Source organism: Pseudophryne corroboree, chromosome 2 (assembly GCF_028390025.1).
Source record: "Pseudophryne corroboree isolate aPseCor3 chromosome 2, aPseCor3.hap2, whole genome shotgun sequence".
Lineage (NCBI taxonomy): Eukaryota > Metazoa > Chordata > Amphibia > Anura > Myobatrachidae > Pseudophryne > Pseudophryne corroboree.
The window spans coordinates 804,005,693-804,026,825 of record NC_086445.1 but is presented as its reverse complement, the minus strand read 5'-3'; the positions used below and the strand labels follow the sequence as shown (position 1 = coordinate 804,026,825).

Genomic DNA, 21,133 nt, shown 5'->3' with positions numbered 1-21,133 from the left:
TTTTGGAAGGGCCATCCTGCGTGACACTGCAGTGCCACTCCTAGATGGGCCCGGTGTTTGTGTCGGCCACTAGGGTCGCTAATCTTACTCACACAGCTACCTCATTGCGCCTCTTTTTTTCTTTGCGTCATGTGCTGTTTGGGGAGGGTTTTTTGGAAGGGACATCCTGCGTGACACTGCAGTGCCACTCCTAGATGGGCCCGGTGTTTGTGTCGGCCACTAGGGTCGCTTATCTTACTCACACAGCGACCTCGGTGCAAATTTTAGGACTAAAAATAATATTGTGAGGTGTGAGGTATTCAGAATAGACTGAAAATGAGTGTAAATTATGGTTTTTGAGGTTAATAATACTTTGGGATCAAAATGACCCCCAAATTCTATGATTTAAGCTGTTTTTTAGTGTTTTTGGAAAAAAACACCCGAATCCAAAACACACCCGAATCCGACAAAAAAAATTAGGTGAGGTTTTGCCAAAACGCGTTCGAACCCAAAACACGGCCGCGGAACCGAACCCAAAACCAAAACACAAAACCCGAAAAATTTCAGGCGCTCATCTCTAGTTTGCACTGCTGCTAAAAGCAGCTAGCGAGCGATCAACTCGGAATGAGGGCCATAGTCCTCCAGTCGCCCGCACAGACTTCACTAACACCGGGTTCACAAAAACCACAGTCATGACAACTTCGGCCTAACCCTAAGCAACCACGGCATACCTATGTTCAGGGTTCCGACAGTCAGGATTCTGGTGCCGACATTACGATCGATGTCAAGATCCCGGCTTCAGTATTCTGAGCTGTGTAGGGATTCTAGTGTTGGGATTCTGAGTACCAGCATCGCCAACGCTGGGATTGCTTGTGTAGTGCAGCTTGCATTAGTTGCACTTTAACTAAAATGAGAACGATTATTTGGGATAAAATTGAAAACAATACTCCTTACCTCCCAGCAGTACCGGTGTAAAATGAGTTTGTGCTTAGTCACTACTTAACAAGGAATGCACTCAATCAATACCGCACCAACACTCATGCTTCTCTGCTTACAGATGGATCCATGCTAATCGTGGCTCCGTCTGAGCCGGGGCGCGCCCATCGCAGCACCTGGGCCAAGCGCGCATCCGTGATGCACATGCGCCCCATTTGCTGTAATGGGAGCGTCTCAGTGCATTTCCATAGTGCGGCTAGGCACCGGATCGCCTAGTCACGCCGGGAGTGCACATCTGCGATGGAGCCGCTATAGATGAGCGCGGCTCCATCTATACTCTGCCGTTTTGTTCCACAAATCCATGTTCGTGGAATTGTAGGCGGAAAACTGAGCGCCAGTGATTTTACACTGTGCCATGGCTGTTTTGAACTTTCCAAATGAGGCCCTGTGCATGCAGTATAAATAATAAATGTTTATGTTGATTGTACACAAGCACAAAAAAACTATTAAAGTGAAATAACTATTCACCTAGCACCAATACATACACTTCAAAACTATATTGTTCAACTGATGAATATACTTTTTTAAAACCTGGATTCAAATTGTGTCAGCGGCGCTATCACTTTACTGGGGATATGGTTAATGTAACGCCTGTCGGGATCCCAGCGTTCAGGATCCAGACGCCGGAACCTCGTCAGGCGTGGAAATGCCGCCAGTCCAAATCCTGACCGCAGCCTGCTATTCCCACCGGGTGGTGGGTCCACGCCACCACTTGAGTGGGAATATAATCTCGCTCACCACCAGGCCCGAAGCGTGGTGATCACAGCTAACCCGCGAGGAGATTCCAGCTGACGGGATACTGCTGTCGGTATAGTGACAGCCGTCGGCCGGTCACCCGTATGTATTTTCTTTACCGGTGGGTTCAGACCTGGCTCACAGAATTCACATTCACAGCTGAAGGATCCCTCTCTGGAAATTGTGAAAATATAGCCTATAGACTACAACCGATGAAGCTTTTCAGTGTGTGGTATATTGGGCCTTTTGCAGTCCCCACAGAAAGCTAAAGGGACTGTTGCTGTGATCAGAAACAGAGGGACTGCACTGCCACATATACAGTATGTATGTATGTATATATCTCTGATAATTGCTGTTGTACCGCTTTGTTAAATATCTCCCATACTTAGATATTGTGAACATCCTCAGAAAATGGCAGTTTTTGGAGGATTGACTGTAAAAAAGACTTTAATAAATAGGCTCCATTGTCACTGAATACAAATGCGAAACAGAATCTTTATGTGTTTCAAAATTATTACGTTGATATGATACACTTTAAAACTGTGGGATACTTCAGTAATCTGGAACCGTATTTATCCCAAGCCATATGTAACACAGTAATTCCCCTTACTAGATTAATATTGATTATAGACAACTAAACTACATTATTTTTTTCAAATTTGAAACCAACAGTGCATTGTTCTTACTCTGATATTATAGTAATTACAGTATTTTCTTGATTATTTATGAGAATATTATTTTTGAAAGTTTATTCTAAAATATTTCATAATTAAATGAAATAATTTTTGCATTAAATATTTATTAGTCATTATTTCCAAGAGATATTGTATGTGAAAATATAATTGTGTTATCTATGAAAATATATTTATACAATGTTTATTTAACATGATTAAAGGTTTTAAAATATCTATTATTAAATTATACTGTAGTAGACCTGTAATTCAGGTAAGGAACACTAGGGGGCATACTATTAACATTTATTCCTGTAATACATTTTCTGAAAGTATGTAAACATACCATTAGGCACTTTTACACATTCTGATGTTATCTGTTCCCTTTTGTTGTGTTTTCAATTACTGTAAATACTGATTAGCATAAATAATGTATTACACAGCAAATTTATTTCCTATACCCTGCAGCTCTGTTCTCGATAGGCTCTTGGAGCCCCGCAGCTGCAGTAGAGTGCAGACTACTGACATTCTTTTCAAATAATCTCATTTTAATGTCAAATTATTAACCCTTGATGTGAATATTGCAGTTCAATCATACAATATTCTGTGATGGCTAACATGAGATTTTCAGGAACTGCACATACCACCTAATTCATGTTTGTAGGCTATTATTGGCAGGCTATGCATGTGCCAAAATCGCACTGCACACGTGCCAAGGTGTTGTTGTGATTGCACTGAGATTTTCATTGCAGAATGATTGACAGCATGGGACCGTTTGGGGTAGGTAACGGGGAGTGGCAGCAAAAACGCAGGCATGTCATGGCCATTTTTATGGGGCATGTATATGCCATCAGCTGTGATCATGTGTGTACAAAAACGTTGCGCCTGTGTCCAGTCTGTGTAGCTATAGAGCTTCCCTAGCAGTCAGTGATCCTCGTTATTGTGTATAGTCTGTGTATGTGCGCCAGGTCTGCCATCAAAAATTATGGGACTGATAAATGAGACAGCCCCCCCCCCTCCCACCACAAATACTGCAGCATTGCCCCCCCCCCCCCCCTCCTCCCCTGCATTCCCCAAACTTCCATTTTGACGGGGGCCCAGGAGGCAGCAGTGAGGATCAGCGACAGGGCCAGCTGCCTGCACACAGGCAGGCAGCCACAGCACGGGGAGACAGAGCCGCTGTGCTATTCTTACCACAGAGCTGGCCATGAGCCAATCGGAGCTCACGGACCGGCAGCCAATCAGGATCTGGTGAACGGCAGTTCCTGATTGGCTGCCGATCTGTGAACTCAGATTGGCTCACGGCCGGCATTGTTGTAAGAATAGCACCGTGGCTTTGTTCTTCTGAGGCTGCTGGTGCACAGGCAGGCAGCTGGCATGGCCCCGATCCTGACTGCAGTCTCCACTGTCCTCCCTTGATGGCGGGCCTTGTGTCCGCAGTAGCAGTTGAGTTTGCGATGGCTCCAGTGGGCACCTATCTTCTTTTCTGGGCCCACCAGAGCCATCGTATGCAAAGGGATGTGCGTACAAACATGATTAGGCCCATAATACAGTAGCTGTGTTTAGTACAACCATTAAGAAGGGGACAAATGCAGACATTTGGTTACACAAGTCCCTAGTCTCATCTAAAAGTAGTCTGCCAAGCAAACTGCTGCCCTTGTTTTACCCACTTATTTTCCAATTTTAATAACCTGAGTTAATTATTTTACGTTAGATATGTTAGGCCATGGTGAAATAGTTTGTGAAAACTGTTTGAAGATATCATCAATGTCATCATTGATTATTTATGTCACTGGACAGTCAGAATTGAAAATCATATAAAATACAATCACACGTATAAAGATGTTCAGAAAGCAACTTGCAAGTAGTACTCCTAAGCAGACAATCACAATATATATTATACTGGTGGTCAGTGTGGTCACAATGGCAGTGTGGCACTCTGGCAGCAAAAGTGTGCACTGTACGTTATATGTACTCCTGAGTCCTGCTCTCAGACTCTAACTGCTCCCCACTGTCAGTGTCTCCCCCACAAGTCAGATATACATTATACAGTCACACTATCTATCTATCACTTCAGCAAGTAGTAGTACTCCTCCTAATGCTCCCCAAAATTACTACTGTGTCTCTCTCTACTCTAGTCTCACTCTCTTCTCTAAAACGGAGAGGACGCCAGCCACGTCCTCTCCCTATGAATCTCAATGCACGTGTGAAAATGGCGGCGACGCGCGGCTCCTTATATAGAATCCGAGTCTCGCGATAGAATCCGAGCCTCGCGAGAATCCGACAGCGGGATGATGACGTTCGGGCGCGCTCGGGTTAACCGAGCAAGGCGGGAAGATCCGAGTCGCTCGGCCCCGTGTAAAAAAAAATGAAGTTCGGGCGGGTTCGGATTCCGAGGAACCGAACCCGCTCATCTCTAGTTCAGATGAGTGACAAGTGAAGTACAGGTGTGAGAATGAGTAATAATCGTCCTGCTGGTCAAAGATTACAGTGCAGCTTTGCATGTGCCCAGCAAGTATGTTGTGCCACCTTCCAGCAAAGTACACGCAGGGCCATCTTTAAAAGTTGTGGATTCTGGCACTTTAAGGGTCAACTGTGCCCCATGGAGATACGATAATGCTGGTGGAGGTTTGGCCACTCTATGAGGGATAAAGCAGTGAAAACAGTGGAGAAGTGAGCCAGTGGAGAAGTTGAACATGGCATCAGCATCAGCATTGAAGTAACATTTATCAAGTGAATTCTATTAAACTATACAAAGCAGCTGATTGGTTGCCATAGGCAACTTCTCCACTCTCTTCACTGCTTCATACATCTACCCCTATATAAAATGCCATCACTAAGTACACACAAATTACCTTCTTGCTGTAACTAGGAATTTTAAGAATACAGGAATTAATACTGTATTCGGAAATTTAAAAAAACCACAATGCTCATTATAGAAGTCCATTATTAGTTATCATGGTAGCTGGGATTTGCAATATGTAACCATTTTTTGCAAATTAAAATGCAATGGACACTAAACTAAAAATCTGAGCCCTAAATAATAATTAGTTTCTGCATATTACAGGAATAGAACAAATTCCTGGGCCTTAATTCTTGTCCATCTACCATAATAAGAATCAATATATGAAGAACTATATTCCAAATGATGAAACAATTTATTCAGAAAAATGATAATCTATATAAATATTAATAGTCATAATGTAAATGAAGTAACTACTAGGATATGCTTGCCAATAAAAATCAAAACTTGATTACTCATAAAGTACAATACCGTATGCCTCCCCTCCCTACCTCACAGCCTAAAGACAAAATCACCAGCATTTGTGAAGATGTTTCTTAAAGCCAATTCCCACATACCCACCCACCTTCTAATACACTCCTCATTTCATCTATAATTAATTTTCTCCAGTAACGATAGACAGAGTCACTGTACTCACAACATGATCTCCCGGCCCTATTCCTTCCTAACTTCTTTTTATCCTATCACTGTTCTTATCTCTCTGCAATCTGGCTTCCAGCCCCAACATTCAAATGTGACTGTACAGTACTCACAAAAGTAATCACTGATCTAGTGACAGTAAAGTCTAATGAGCACTGTGGCATCATCTTGGGCCTCTTTGCTGCTCTCTACACTGCTGACAGGGCCGGCCCTGACCAACCTAGGCAAGATTCTGGTTGGTGCCCCTGCCCAATGTGGGACCCTTCGACACGTGCACAGCTGAGAAGGGAGTGTGGACCCACAAAATGGGCATGGCCTTGTGACAGTGGGTGACTGGGAGGCAGATTGTGTAAGTGTCTCCAGACACCAAATTTCTCTCCCTTGTGTCTCCAGCTATCAAATCTCTCGCCCTTGTGTGTTCCAGCCATCAAAGCGCTCCCTCTTGTGTGTCTTCAGCCATCAAATCTCCCTCCACCTTGTGCCTCCAGTCATCAAGTCTCTACCCCTTGTGTGTCTCCAGCAATCAAGTCTTTCCCCCCTAGTGGGTCTACAGCAATCAAGTCTCTCCTTGTGTGTCTCCAGCAATCAAGTCTTTCCCCCCCAGTGGGTCTCCAGCAATCAAGTCTCTCCTTGTGTGTCTCCAGCAATCAAATCTCTCCAACTTGTGTGTCTTCAGCAATCAAATCTGTCAGCCGGGACTTCTGAAATCTGGAGCTGACGCAGCAGAGCTTAGATGTCCAGCCTGGCCAGATGTCCCTAGGCTTTTCCAGATGCCCCTAAACATTTGCCTATACTGCCTATGCCAAGGGCCAGCTCTGACTATTGATCACCCTCTTCTCCCGCACACCCATCACTCTATTGGTCTTTCTGCTGCGGGCTCCACTGGGCTCCACAAGGATAGACATTGGGGTGTAGAGTAGGATCTTGATCCGAGGCACCAACAGGCTCAAAAGCTTTGACTGTTCCCAAGATGCATAGCACCGCCTTCTCTATAACCCCGCCTCCCTGCACAGGAATTCAGTTTTGTAGTTTGTGCTGCAGATAGCAGGCACTTAACAGAGGGGCTTCTCCTGGCAGCCCTAAGAAGAGCTTTTTTCTGAAGGAAAGTGAAGACTACAAGGGCTACAGCACAGTTTAGATGTCAGGAGACATTCCCTGCTGCAGCTCCATCACTCCCCAGCGGCGCTGTACACTCCCGTGTCCTGGTTGCCGGGTAACTACAGCAGGAGGCTCCGGTTTTCTTCATGCTAGACACACACAGCTGGGGCTCTCCAGGATCGCGTGGCTGCGCTTCGGGAGGTGGTATGTGGGTCCCGTTTGCGGGACCCGCTCTTTATCGCGATACGGCACGGCCGGTGGGAGGCGTGCCGCGCGCGCTGGTGTGGACACTGTGATAGTACAGGCGACCCCACTAGACCACCAGGGCGCGAGTACAGGTCAGTTTCTCTTATAAACCGTTTTCTATAAGCCCATAGTACCGGTGGTTATGTCCAGCAGGGGATAATGGGCTTTGACCTGTAGCCCTTCCCCCAGCCCCAGGGCGCCATTTACAGCAAATGTTCCCGCCCTGGAGCTGCATATCTCTCTCTCCCTCACTCCCAGTTAGTGTTTGGGTGCCATTTCTCTCAGCTACACTGTTCCTGGGACTGCTTGGGCAAATCCTCCTTTGTAAAGCCGCCTGACAGTCAGCGCTGTGCCTTTACAAGACACTTAAGTATTCTACATGTCGTTTAGACAGTGATAGTTAAGAAAGAGTGCATTTGGTCAGGGTTTTTTTGGTACATTTACCCTGTGATATATATCCAGTCTTTACTGTGCAGTGGTATATCTATTGATTACATAGCTATATATGAACTAGTCCAGTGCAGTATTATTGCTTGTCATAACGTCTGCATTGTACAAACTGTGACTATATGTGTGTGCATTAGCCTGCTGGGTGACTTCCATTTCGTGTCTCTCACTCAGCTTGCTATCCCTATATTCTATAACCTGAGGGGGCTAGGTGTGTCAGGTTTATTATAATATAGGATATTCACAAGATATACTTTCATTGTATTTTTCTCTGTGATTTTAGTCACCATATCTCTCCAGAATCCCTGTTTGTGCTGACTACACTGCGCAGGGGTTTGGGTCAGGTATTGTGCTGCTGAGAAATTGTACTGTGTTACCTTATACTGCAAGTTATAACATGTCTGCTTATGAGGGTAACGGTTCTGGGGCTGAACACACTAGGAGTAGTGCTGAAGCCGCAGATACCTTTGAGGAAAATATAGCAGCTGAGGGCTCTGGTTCTGGGGGTTCCTTGCCCCCCAGTGGGACGGTAGCAACGGGGGTCCAGAATGACCCGCCATGGGCTACCTTCTCCACACTACTGAATACGCTAGTTACTAAACTAACGCCCCCTATGGGACCTCCTATGCCGGTCCAACCATATATGGTCCCCGCGGTTAATCCGCCGTTGGCAGATAACTTGTCCGCTCAATTAAAGAAATTGAACCAGTCGCTGACTACTAATAAGTCTGACACTCGCTCGCCTAAGACCAAAGGGTCCTCTAAGCGGGCCATTACTTCCTCACAATCCACTGCTGTCACTGACACCTCGTCTGATGAGGACGGCGTTTACACTGACCCCACAGATTCTGATACTGATAATACTGATGGGGATCACAGTTCACAAGTGGATGTTCCTGATCTATTGGAGGCTATAATGTTGATTCTGCAGATTACGGATGATCCCGAGCCATCCGTTCCTCCTAAGAAACCAGATAGATTCAAGCGTCAGAAGGTGGTTAAACAAGTTTTACCTCATTCTGATCACCTGGTTGATATACGTCAGGAATCCTGGGAATATACAGGTAAGAAGTTCGTGACTCACAAAAAGCTGCTCGCTCACTATCCCCTCGCGCCAGAGCTGTCTAAAAATTGGGAGACACCTCCTCCAGTGGACTCGCATGTGGCATGGATGGTGGTTTCCTCAGCTCTGCCTGTCACTACCGTCACGTCTCTGAAAGAGCCTACGGATAAACGTGTCGAGGGTTGTCTGAAAGCGATTTACACCCTCACGGGTGCTGCGCATAGGCCCACTATTGCAGCGACATCGGCTGCAGAAGCTATTGAAGCGTGGGCACAGGAGTTGGAAGCTGAAATCTCGTCTGACCATGCTAGACAATGCTTGTCATATATTGTCACAACTTCTCACTATATTAAAGAGGCGGCTTCTGATGCCGGTGTTCTGGCAGCCAAGGCTTCTACTATGTCAGTGCTGGCTCGCCGGATATTGTGGCTGAGATCCTGGTCTGTGGATCTGGATTCTATAAAAACCCTGGAGGTACTCCCTTTTAAGGGAGATATCCTGTTCGGGGAGCCAAATCAGCCTGTCTGCCAAGTACTGCTCCTTCTGTGGCGAAGGCTAAAAGTACTTCCTTTCGTCCCTTTCGTCCTTCAGGTAAAGCAAAAGGTCAGGCGTACCACAAACAGGCCCGCACTTCCAAACCTGGTAAGCCAAAGCCCAAAAGAGCCTGGGCTGCCCGTCAGCCAGCTTCCAAGACCGATAAGCCTGCCGCATGACGGGGCGGGCCTCCCCCTGGGGGACCCCAGGGTGGGTGGCCGGCTTCTACGGTATACCCAGGAATGGTTGAAGACCACTTCAGATGCCTGGGTACGGGAATTCGTCACTCGAGGTTACGCCATAGCCTTCAAAAACCGTCCCCCTCATCGATTTTGCCTGACAGACGTCCCTTCGGACCAGACAAAGGCAAAGACTCTTCATTAGGTGGTACAGACCCTCCTGGACACAGGAGTGGTAGTACAGGTGCCTCTTGCTCATAGAGGCCAGGGGTACTATTCACCGCTGTTTCTGTTCCCAAAACTGAATGGGTCCTCCCGGCCCATTCTCAACCTCAAGGCATTGAACAAGTTTGTGAGAATCTCCAAGTTCCGTATGGAAACCCTTCGCTCTATCGTTCTGGCCTTGGAACCTGGGGATTATATGGTCTCCCTGGATATACAGGATGCTTACCTGCATATTCCTATAGCAGTGTCGCATCAGCAATACCTGAGGTTTGCGGTTGGCAACCTCAATTACCAGTTTCGGGCGTTAATATTTGGTTTAACCACGGCTCCGCGAGTCTTCACCAAAGTTGTGGCGGTGATGACGGTGGTACTCCGCCGTCAAGGGGTCAGGATCCTACCGTATCTGGACGACTTGTTGATCCTGGCAAATTCCCAGAAATTCTCCTACATCACCTAGATCTGACTGTCCAGTTTCTGCAAGCCCACGGGTGGCTCATCAACTGGAAGAATTCCTCCCTGGTCCGTGCTCAGAGCATGGTGCAACTGGGAGCGCTATTGGACACTCACAACCAGCAGTTGTTCTTGTCTCAGGAGAAAGTCCTGAAGCTTCAGGACAAGATTTGTTACTTCCTCTCTCGTCCGCAAGTGTCGATACATTCGGCGATGCAGGTGCTGGGCCTCATGGTGTCAGCATTCGACATGGTGGAGTATGCTCAATTCCATTCTCGCCCCCTCCAGAGGCTTATTCTGGCTAAGTGGGATGGCCTGCCTCACCGGATCAGGTCTTAAATGATCTCATTGACTCCGGAGGTCGGTCTGTCGCTATACTGGTGGATCCAGGACCAACGATTGTGCAGGGGCCGTCCCTTCTGGATATCCAACTGGGTCCTGTTGACGACTGATGCCAGCCTAAGAGGTTGGGGCGCGAAATTGGAGCAACACTCCCTTCAGGGTTGGTGGGCCAAGGAGGAGTCTCTCCTCCCGATCAACATTCTGGAATTGCGGGCGGTCTTCAACTCATTGAACCTGGCCCAGCATTTAATTCAGACCTATCCTGTTCAAGTACAGTCGGACAACGCCACCACAGTGTCTTACATAAATCATCAAGGCGGCACTCGAAGCCGCTTGGCAATGAAGGAAGTCTCACGGCATGCCTCAAGCAGCATTCGTGGATGCGCTGGTGGTGCCGTGGAAGTTTTGGCTGCCGTACGTGTTCCCTCCGGTGTCACTCCTGCCCAGGGTAATTCGGAAGTTCAAGCAGGAAGGAGGAATCCTGCTTCTCATAGCTCCAGCGTGGCCCAGACGGCACTGGTTCTCAGACCTTCAGGGCCTCTCGTCAGAGCGTCCAATTCTACTTCCACAACGCCCAGACCTCCTCGTTCAGGGCCCCTGTGTCTACCAGGACCTGGCCCGGCTGTCTTTCACGGCATGGCTCTTGAAGCTTCTGTCTTGAGGGCTAAAGGGTTTTCTGAGGTGGTCATTCAAACTATGTTGTGGGCCCGGAAACCAGCTTCTGCTCGGATTTACCATAGGGTCTGGCATTCTTACTTTGTTTGGTGCGCATCTAATGATTATGATGCTTCCAAGTTTAGTACAGCCAAACTTTTGGCTTTTCTTCAGAGGGCCTAGACTTAGGCCTGCATCTGGCCTCCCTCAAGGTTCATATTTCTGCCTTGTCGGTGTGGTTTCAGAGAAAAATTGTGACCTTACCTGATGTGCATACGTTCACTCAGGGTGTTTTGCAGATTTAACCTCCTTACGTCCCGCCTGTGGCTCCTTGGGACTTGTCGTGGTTCTGGAGGCGTTGCAAGAGTCTCCTTTTGAACCTCTTGGTTCAGCTGATCTTAAGTGGCTTTCCCTTAAGGTGGTGTTCCTGCTGGCTATTGCCTCCGCTAGAAGAGTGTCGGATTTGGGTGCCTTGTTTTGTAGTTCCCCATATCTGATATTTCACCGTGACCGGGCGGTTCTTAGGACTCGTCCCGGATATTTACCTAAGGTGGTTTCTTCGTTCCACCTTAATCAGGAGATTGTGGTTCCGGCACTTGTCTCCCAAACAGCGGTCTTTGGATGTGGTACGGGCTCTCCGTATCTATGTGAAGAGAACTGCTTCTATTAGGAAATCTGATTCTCTATTTGTTCTGTTTGGTTTTCACAAACGTGGCTGGCCTGCTCACAAGCAGACTTTGGCCAGATGGATTAGAATGGTGATTGCACATGCTTATGTGAGGGCTGGTTGTCAGCTCCTGCTCACATTGCGGCCCATTCTACTCGGTCTGTTGGACCTTCTTGGGCGGCCCGCCGTGGTGCGACACTTGAACAATTGTGCAAGGCGGCTACGTGGTCCTCAGTGAACACGTTCATAAGGTTCTATGCCTTCGATACTGCCGCTTCCCAGGATGCTTCCTTTGGACGCCGGGTTCTTGTGCCCGCTATAGTGCGTCCCCTCCCATAAGGAACTGCTTTAGGACATCCCCAATGTCTATCCTTGTGGAGCCCAGTGTACCCCGCAGCAGAAAACGAGATTTATGGTAAGAACTTACCTTTGTTGAATCTCTTTCTGCGAGGTACACTGGGCTCCACAAGGCGCCCACCCTGATGCACTTAGCTTCTTTGGGTTGGTATGGCATTAGCCGCTGACACTTCTCCTGTCGTGAGAGTGTGGTGTATTTGGCTACTAACTTTTGTCGTCTCTTTTCCTGCTACTGCATTGGGCTGGTTAACTTAAAACTGAGCTCCTGTGCAGGGAGGCGGTGTTATAGAGAAGGCGGCGCTATGCATCTTGGGAACAGTCAAAGCTTTTGAGTCTGTTGGTGCCTCGGATCAAGATCCTACTCTACACCCCAATGTCTATCCTTGTGGAGCCCAGTGTACCTCGCAGAAAGAGATTTAACAAAGGTAAGTTCTTACCATAAATCGCGTTTTATGACACTAGAGTGCTTGTTAGTGTCTCTACCTCTGTCTCATCCTCCCAACCTCCCCACATCTCCTGGGGTCCTAGAAGGCTCGTACATCAGTACCACTTCAACTCCCAAATCTACCTTTCTTCCCCTGACCTTTCCTATCTTTGCTTTGTAACTAATTGTCTCTCTGCACTGGCATATTTATAATGGATGCAGTGTGTGCGGTGCACACGAGCCCCTGGGGTCCAGGGGGGCCCGCACCACTCACCCTGTGCCCATTATTTTTAATACTTACCCTCCGTAAGTCCCGCGGCTCAGTAGCAGCGCTGCAGAAATCACTGGAAAAATGGTGCAGTGCCATTTTCCAGTGTTTTGTGCATGTGCTGTAGAAAAATCACAGGGAAAAAGGCTGCAGCGTAATTTTACTGGAGATCTGTGCATGCGCTGTAGACTCTAGAACAGCGCTAGGGTCCTAGGGACCCTAGTGTCCAGAGCTAAGTCCTGCCGCTGGCTAGAGAGGAGGGGGCACAGACGGAGCCTTCACACGAGCCTTCTCCTCTCTAGAAACGCCCCGTCTCTCTGCTATCTCCACATACTGTAGATATTCTAATGCTACATAAGGACAGCCTATCATCTTCACTCCGCCCAGAGATACTCCCTACAACCCCCTCACCTTCAATATCACCACTATGTCCTTATAGTCTTCTATGCCCACGACCTTGGTGCCACACACTTGACACTTCCGTCTGCATTATTCCTCCCATCCAGTCTTCCTCCCTGTCTCCTCCACCTTAGAAATACAGTATTGCCAGTATGCACTCTTTTCTTACCTATGGGGAATCGGACCAAATAAAATGTTTTCCAACATATTTTGTGCTCTCTGTTGGTAAATGTATTATATTGTTTGTATTGTGTTGTATAACAGCATCCTCCATTGGCTTATGAATTACTTTACTGTTTGATGTTCATTTGTAAGCATTACATTTTGCCTTGCAGAGGACTTTACTCCGATTCAGCACAAGGCTCCCCAACCTTCAAGAGTTGAGAAGCAGATTCCACCATACAATGGCTTTGGTTCTGAGGAAGATTCTCTTTGTTCTTGTTTGGGACTGTTGCCAAAACCACCACAGCGGGATTTCATCAAATTTATGGAAAAAGACAGGTAGTGCGGCTGCTATAATTCACATCATACTGAGTGTAGGCTCTCAGTACTGATCAGTGCAGTGGCATGACCTTTTATAGTAGTGTAGAAAATAGACACTAATTTACTATTGCATTGGTACGCTTGGTATTGGGCAGGCATCCTCTAGGTTCTCACTTTTGTTCACCCTCTGCATCTTCCTTTTTTATTTTAGCTCTGTATCAGTATTCCAGACCGGAAAGCAGCATTGTTTTCTGACATATTTATCAGTGATCTGTATTCAAAACACTAAAAACAATGTGGATGGCATCTTGCAGTAGCTCGCATTTTAAACATGCTTTTTCTATTCTTTTGGTTTTTCCTATGAATAGCTTTTGTGATGCAGCATATCCTGATACCTACATTAACCTTATATTGACACTTATTATCCATGTAATATGAAGAATTTTGGGGGTTATTTACGTTTATTAGCAAACCAAAAAAGCACACTAATGGGCAAAACCATGTTGCACTGCAGATGGGGCAGATATAACATGTGCAGAAAGATTTAGATTTGGGTGGGTTATATTGTTTCTGTGTAGGGTAAATACTGGCTGCTTTATTTTTACACTGCAATTTAGATTTCAGTTTAAAGTTAAACACATCCCACCCAAATCTAAGTCTCTCAGGACATGTTACATCTGCCCCACCTGCAGTGCATCATCGTTTTGCCCATTAGTGTGCTCTTTTGGGATCAGTGGAGGGCAGTTGAGAAGACTGTAGGGAGCAGCGCTGGAGTGTGGATGTAGTGTAGGAAGCGGCGCGGGAGGGAAGCTGTAGGGAGCAGCGCTGGAGGGTGGCTGTAGGCAGCGGTGGTGCTGGAGGGAGGCTGTAGGGAGCACTGCAGTAAATGGAAGGTGGGTGTAAGTAATACTACTTAATATTAGGCGGGCGGCAGCCATGGACACACCCTGAACCCGCCGGCGGCCTTTCAAATTGTAGCACTGGCCGCCAGCCAGTCAGAATGGGCAGTCCAGCAGCCAATCAGGAGCCGCTGCTGCGGGCGCTTTCCTGATTTGCTGCCAGTAGTTACCCTGCACAGAAACATTATAAATGTATTTGCTCCCCTTGCGTGGCAACATGGTTTGTTCCAGACACAAAGGGGCTAATTCAGAGTTGATCGTGGGGGGGTGGGGGGGGGGGGAAGGGTATCCGGACTCCAGGTCGACAACAAAAATGTCGACACATCTTAGGTCGATGCCAATTGGTCGACACACCTTAGGTCGACATGGACAAAAGGTCGACATGGACAAAAGGTCGATAGGAACAAGGTCAACATGGAAAAAGGTTGACATGAGTTTTTCACAATTTTTTTATTTTTTGGAACCTTTTCATACTTAACGATCCACGTGGACTACGATTGGAACGGTAATCTGTGCCGAGCGAAGCTGAGCGAAGGCACCAGGCACGAAGCATGGCGAGCGAAGCGAGCCATGCGAGGGGACGCGGTGCACTAATTGGGGTTCCCGGTCACTCTACGAAGAAAACAACACCAAAAAAACCCACAAAAACCTCATGTCGACCTTTTTCCATGTCGACCTTTTGTCCATGTCGGCATTTTGTCCATGTCGACCTAAGGTGTGTCGACCAATTGACATCAACCTAAGGTGTGTCGACCTTTTTGTTGTCGACCTGGAGTCCCAGACCCGGGAGGAAGGCTAGTCCGCCCCGCATGTCAGGCCCTACCCTCCCCGCACAAGTACAAAAACATTGCACAGTAGCGATGCTTTTGTACTTGACAATTAGCTCCCTACCTGCACAGCCAAATGCCGCCGGACCGCCCCCTCCTGCCCAGCGAACGCCTTTGCCTGTCAATCAGGCAGAGGCGATCGCTTGGCTGAGATGGCGATAGTATCTTTGGCATGCACATGCGCACTGCGGTGCATGCGCAGTTCAGACCTGATCGCCCGCTATGCGAAAACGCACAGCAGCGATCAGATCTGAATTAGCCCCAAAGTCACTTGCTATTATTTTTTGTTTTCCTTACAAACATGAATCAGGGAATAAGTGCAAACATATAAATTCATTATTCATGTTGTTTATTTTGGTGTTTGCAGCCACTTTGTAATACAATTACCTTGTTGAGTGAAGTTGTTTGGCTCACATTGCTGTGGAAAATGTATTGATTGACAAGTACAAGTGGCCTGGTTTGGCTTCAGGAGTACTGTATGCTTCATATTAACATAATACAAAGACTATTATTTTTGTCTCTTTTAAACTTTTGTCTGCTCTATTTCTGTCAGGCAGATCTCATGGCGAAGGCATTTTTAGTGATAGAATGACAATGTTGTTTAGAATATGCCTACTGTAGTAGATGACTGAACTGGGCTTTATCTTCTGACTCATCTGACAGTAGACTCTGGGGTTCATTTAGGACAGACAGAGGCGGCATAAAAAGTATGTGTTTCCCTTTGTGTTAGTACAACAGTTTTGTGCTTTGTACAATCTTGGCAATGATCACCGGTGATGATGAGACCTCTTTGTGGCTAATGATGTGCATCCTATGAGCTTTGGGCTGGATGCAATGCCGATGTTGTACGCGGTGGAGCGATTCTGTCCAACTGTGCATGCATCTAAGGGTGTGTACACACGGTGAGATACTTGCTATGCCTGATTTTCACTTGCGATTTCCCTTGAAGTCCCTGGAGCCCAGAAAGCACAGATTTTGACTAACTTTTCTTGAGATATGGACTATGTGTGCTTACGATTTTGGCTTATGTGAGATTTTGGCTTATGTGAGATGTCATTGACATGTGCGATGAACTAGATAGTACACCGATCTAGCAAGGATTGACTTGCCTGCACAGTCTATCTTTTCTTGCGATGCCGACCTGGCGAGACCGCGCATCGGGATCGAATCGGGATCGCAAGGTGACTTTCACCTTGTGATCTACACTAACTTTTCTTGCGATTTTGACTATATAGTCAAAATCTAAAGAAAATATCTCACCGTGTGTACACACCTTAAGTCGCACTGAGCATGTTCCACAATGGTGTTGCCGTGACAGTTATAGTGAAGATATTATTGGTAAAGTGAGTAACAGGCAGGGTGGTTTTGGGGGCATGTCACAGCTTGCGGCTGTGATCCTGCATGCAGTTACGATGGCTCCGACGTCTTACTTCCGATGTTCATGCTACACGACCATAAGGTTACCGAGAAGGTCGTTTATTGACTGATGTGGTTCCGATGTCTGCGTCTTCGTGCACAAGTAGTGGATCTGAGACATTTCCAGTGGGCGTCTTAATACATATTGTGGCGGCTGCTACATTTGCATATTCCTACACAGCCACTTATTTACAGCTGCAACAATATTTGCCTACTTCTCTGAATCAGGACCCTTGGTGCAAAGTCATGGCAAAGAGCCAGGTGTGTGTTTCCCTTCCATTTAATCCCCTAATTAGTACCAGTCCTCAGTTCTAAGTATAATATTGTTGTATTATTTAATCTTAATCAAACTGAGAAAGTGAGGTTCTTAGATTAATCTATCATTTCCATTGCTGTATCATGAGCGAGCAGCTGCAACATGCAAACAACTTATCACTGAAATTCCACTTTGACAGTCGACTGTAGAAAGCAGCCTGTGTGCACAGTCCCCTGCGAGTTAAGGAAATGCCTTAAAGTTTCTATCACTAATTTTGCCTTGTATCAAAGATGAGCACCTGTATTTGTTTTCTGCTTTGTAACTGTTTTTCCAACTGGTCACACATTGGACTACTCTGATCGTCCCAGTGTCCTGCTGATTCCTGCATCCATACACACAGCCACTATCTTTGTGCCTATACACACAGCCCCCCCCCCCGCCTATACGCACGGTATGCAGTTAAAATACCGATGCCGGCATCCCGACAGGGATACTAAACCACCGCCGAAATACCGGCAAAGTAGGTGTCCACGACATACCGACCCCATATGCACAGCCGCTATCCTTGTACCTGTACACACTTCCGCTATCTTTGTGCCTATACACAGAGCCACTATCTTTGTGCCTATACACACAGCCTCTATCTTTGTGCCTGTACACACAACCGCTATCTTTGTGCCTATGCACACAGCCGCTATCTTTGTGCCTATGCACACAGCCGCTTTCTTTGTGCCTGTACACACAGCCGCTATCTTTGTGCCTATGCACACAGCCGCTATCTTTGTGCCTGTACACACAGCCTCTATCTTTGTGCCTGTACACACAACCGCTATCTTTGTGCCTATGCACACAGCCGCTATCTTTGTGCCTATGCACACAGCCGCTATCTTTGTGCCTGTACACACAGCCGCTATCTTTGTGCCTATGCACACAGCCGCTATCTTTGTGCCTGTACACACAACCGCTATCTTTGTGCCTATGCACACAGCCGCTATCTTTGTGCCTATGCACACAGCCGCTATCTTTGTGCCTGTACACACAACCGCTATCTTTGTGCCTATGCACACAGCCGCTATCTTTGTGCCTATGCACACAGCCGCTATCTTTGTGCCTGTACACACAGCCGCTATCTTTGTGCCTATGCACACAGCCGCTATCTTTGTGCCTGTACACACAACCGCTATCTTTGTGCCTATGCACACAGCCGCTATCTTTGTGCCTATGCACACAGCCGCTATCTTTGTGCCTGTACACACAACCGCTATCTTTGTGCCTATACACACAGCCGCTATCTTTGTTCCTATACACACAGCCACTATTTTTGTTTCTATATACACAGCCGCTATCTTTGTGCCTATACACACAGCCTCTATCCTTGTGCCTATACACACAGCCACTATCCTTATGCCTATACACATAGACACTATCCTTGTGCCTGTACACACTTCCGCTATCTTTGTGCCTATACACAGAGCCACTATCTTTGTGCCTATACACACAGCCTCTATCTTTGTGCCTGTACACACAACCGCTATCTTTGTGCCTATGCACACAGCCGCTCTTTGTGCCTATACACACAGCCGCTATCTTTGTTCCTATACACACAGCCACTATTTTTGTTCCTATATACACAGCCGCTATCTTTGTGCCTATACACACAGCCTCTATCCTTGTGCCTATACACACAGCCACTATCCTTATGCCTATACACATAGACACTATCCTTGTGCCTGTACACACTTCCGCTATCTTTGTGCCTATACACAGAGCCACTATCTTTGTGCCTATACACATAGCCGCTATCTTTGTACCTGTACACACAACCGCTATCTTTGTGCCTATGCACACAGCTGCTATCTTTGTGCCTATACACACAGCCTCTATCTTTGTGCCTGCACACACAACCGCTATCTTTGTGCCTATGCACACAGCCGCTATCTTTGTGCCTATACACACAGCCACTATTTTTGTTCCTATATACACAGCCGCTATCTTTGTGCCTATACACACAGCCACTATCCTTATGCCTATACACAAAGCCACTATCCTTGTGCCTATACACACAGCCGCTATATTTGTACCTATATACACAGTTGCAATCCTTGTGCCTATACATACAGCCGCTATCTTTGTACCTATATACACAGTTGCAATACTTGTGCCTGTACACACAGCCACTATCCTTGTGCCTGTACACAGCCACTATCCTTGTGCCTATACACACAGCCGCTATCCTTGTGCCTATACATACAGCCGCTATCTTTGTGCCTATACACACAGCCACTATCTTTGTTCCTATATACACAGCCGCTATCCTTGTGCTTATACACACAGCCACTATCTTTGTTCCCATATACACAGCCGCTATCTTTGTGCCTATACACACAGCCGCTATCTTTGTGCCTATACACACAGCCGCTATTCTTGTGCCTATAAACACAGCTGCTATCTTTGTGCCTATACACACAGCCACTATCTTTGTTCCTATATACACAGCCGCTATCCTTGTGCTTGTTAACACAGCCACTATCTCTGTGCCTATACACACAGCTACTATCTTTGTTCCTATACACATAGCCGCTATCCTTGTGCCTATACACACCAGCCTCTGCATAACCATCGCAAAATAAGAGCAAAGATGTCACATACGTACATTGGCCCTCATTCCGAGTTGTTCGCTCGTTGCCGAGTTTCGCTATATTGCGATTAGTCGCTTACTGCGCATGCGCAAGGTTCGCAGAGTGCATGCGCTTAGTTATTTTACTCAAAAGTTAGGTATTTTACTCACAGCATAACGAGGATTTCTCTGACGTCCTAAGTGGATGCTGGGACTCCGTAAGGACCATGGGGAATAGCGGCTCCGCAGGAGACTGGGCACAACTAAAGAAAGCTTTAGGACTACCTGGTGTGCACTGGCTCCTCCCACTATGACCCTCCTCCAGACCTCAGTTAGAATCTTGTGCCCGGCTGAGCTGGATGCACACTAGGGGCTCTCCTGAGCTCCTAGAAAAGAAAGTATACTTTTAGGTTTTTTATTTTCAGTGAGATCTGCTGGCAACAGACTCACTGCTACGAGGGACTAAGGGGAGAAGAAGCGAACCTACCTGCTTGCAGCTAGCTTGGGCTTCTTAGGCTACTGGACACCATTAGCTCCAGAGGGATCGAACACAGGCCCAGCCTCGGTCGTCCGGTCCCGGAGCCGCGCCGCCGTCCCCCTTACAGAGCCAGAAGCAAGAAGATGGTCCTGGAAATCGGCGGCAGAAGACTTCGGTCTTCAACAAGGTAGCGCATAGCACTGCAGCTGTGCGCCATTGCTCCTCATGCACACCTCACACTCCGGTCACTGATGGGTGCAGGGCGCTGGGGGGGGGGGGCGCCCTGATCAGCAATATTAAACACCTTGCTGGCATAAAACTTACATAATATAGTCTTAGAGGCTATATATGTGAAAAATACCCCTGCCAGATATCCATAAAAAAGCGGGAGAAGTCCGCCAAAAAAGGGGCGGAGCTATCTCCCTCAGCACACTGGCGCCATTTTTCCCTCACAGCTCCGCTGGAAGGATCGCTCCCAGGCTCTCCCCTGCAGTTTCAAGACTACAAAGGGTAAAAAAGAGATGGGGGCACTAAATTTAGGCGCAGTAGTATACATAACGGCTGTGTCGACATGTTTGATGATGAGGCTTATGTGGAGGCGGAGCAGATGCCGATAAATGTGATGTCACCCCCTGCGGGGCCGACACCTGAGTGGATGGACTTGTGGAAGGAATTACGTGAAAGTGTCAACTCCTTACATAAAAGGTTTGACGACATAGCAGATGTGGGACAGCCGGCTTCTCAGCTCGTGCCTGCCCAACTGTCTCAAAAGCCATCAGGGGCTCTAAAACGCCCGCTACCTCAGATGGCAGACACAGATGTCGACACGGATACTGAATCCAGTGTCGACGACGATGAGACTAATGTAACTTCCAATAGGGCCACACGTTACATGATTGAGGCAATGAAAAATGTGTTGCACATTTCTGATGTTACCCCAGGTACCACAAAAAAGGGTATTATGTTTGGAGAGAAAAAACT

At 47.1% G+C, this 21,133-nt stretch overlaps 1 protein-coding gene across 2 annotated transcripts in view; it reads left to right on the top strand.

Annotated features, from left to right (window-relative positions):
• Positions 1–21,133, top strand: part of EFHC2 (EF-hand domain containing 2) — a 232,677-nt gene that overhangs the window by 132,889 nt on the left and 78,655 nt on the right. For both annotated transcript variants that reach the window (XM_063955627.1, XM_063955628.1), the window contains one exon: positions 13,512–13,677. In XM_063955627.1, the coding sequence (XP_063811697.1) occupies positions 13,512–13,677 (166 nt within the window). The remainder of the gene's footprint in view (positions 1–13,511; positions 13,678–21,133) is intronic.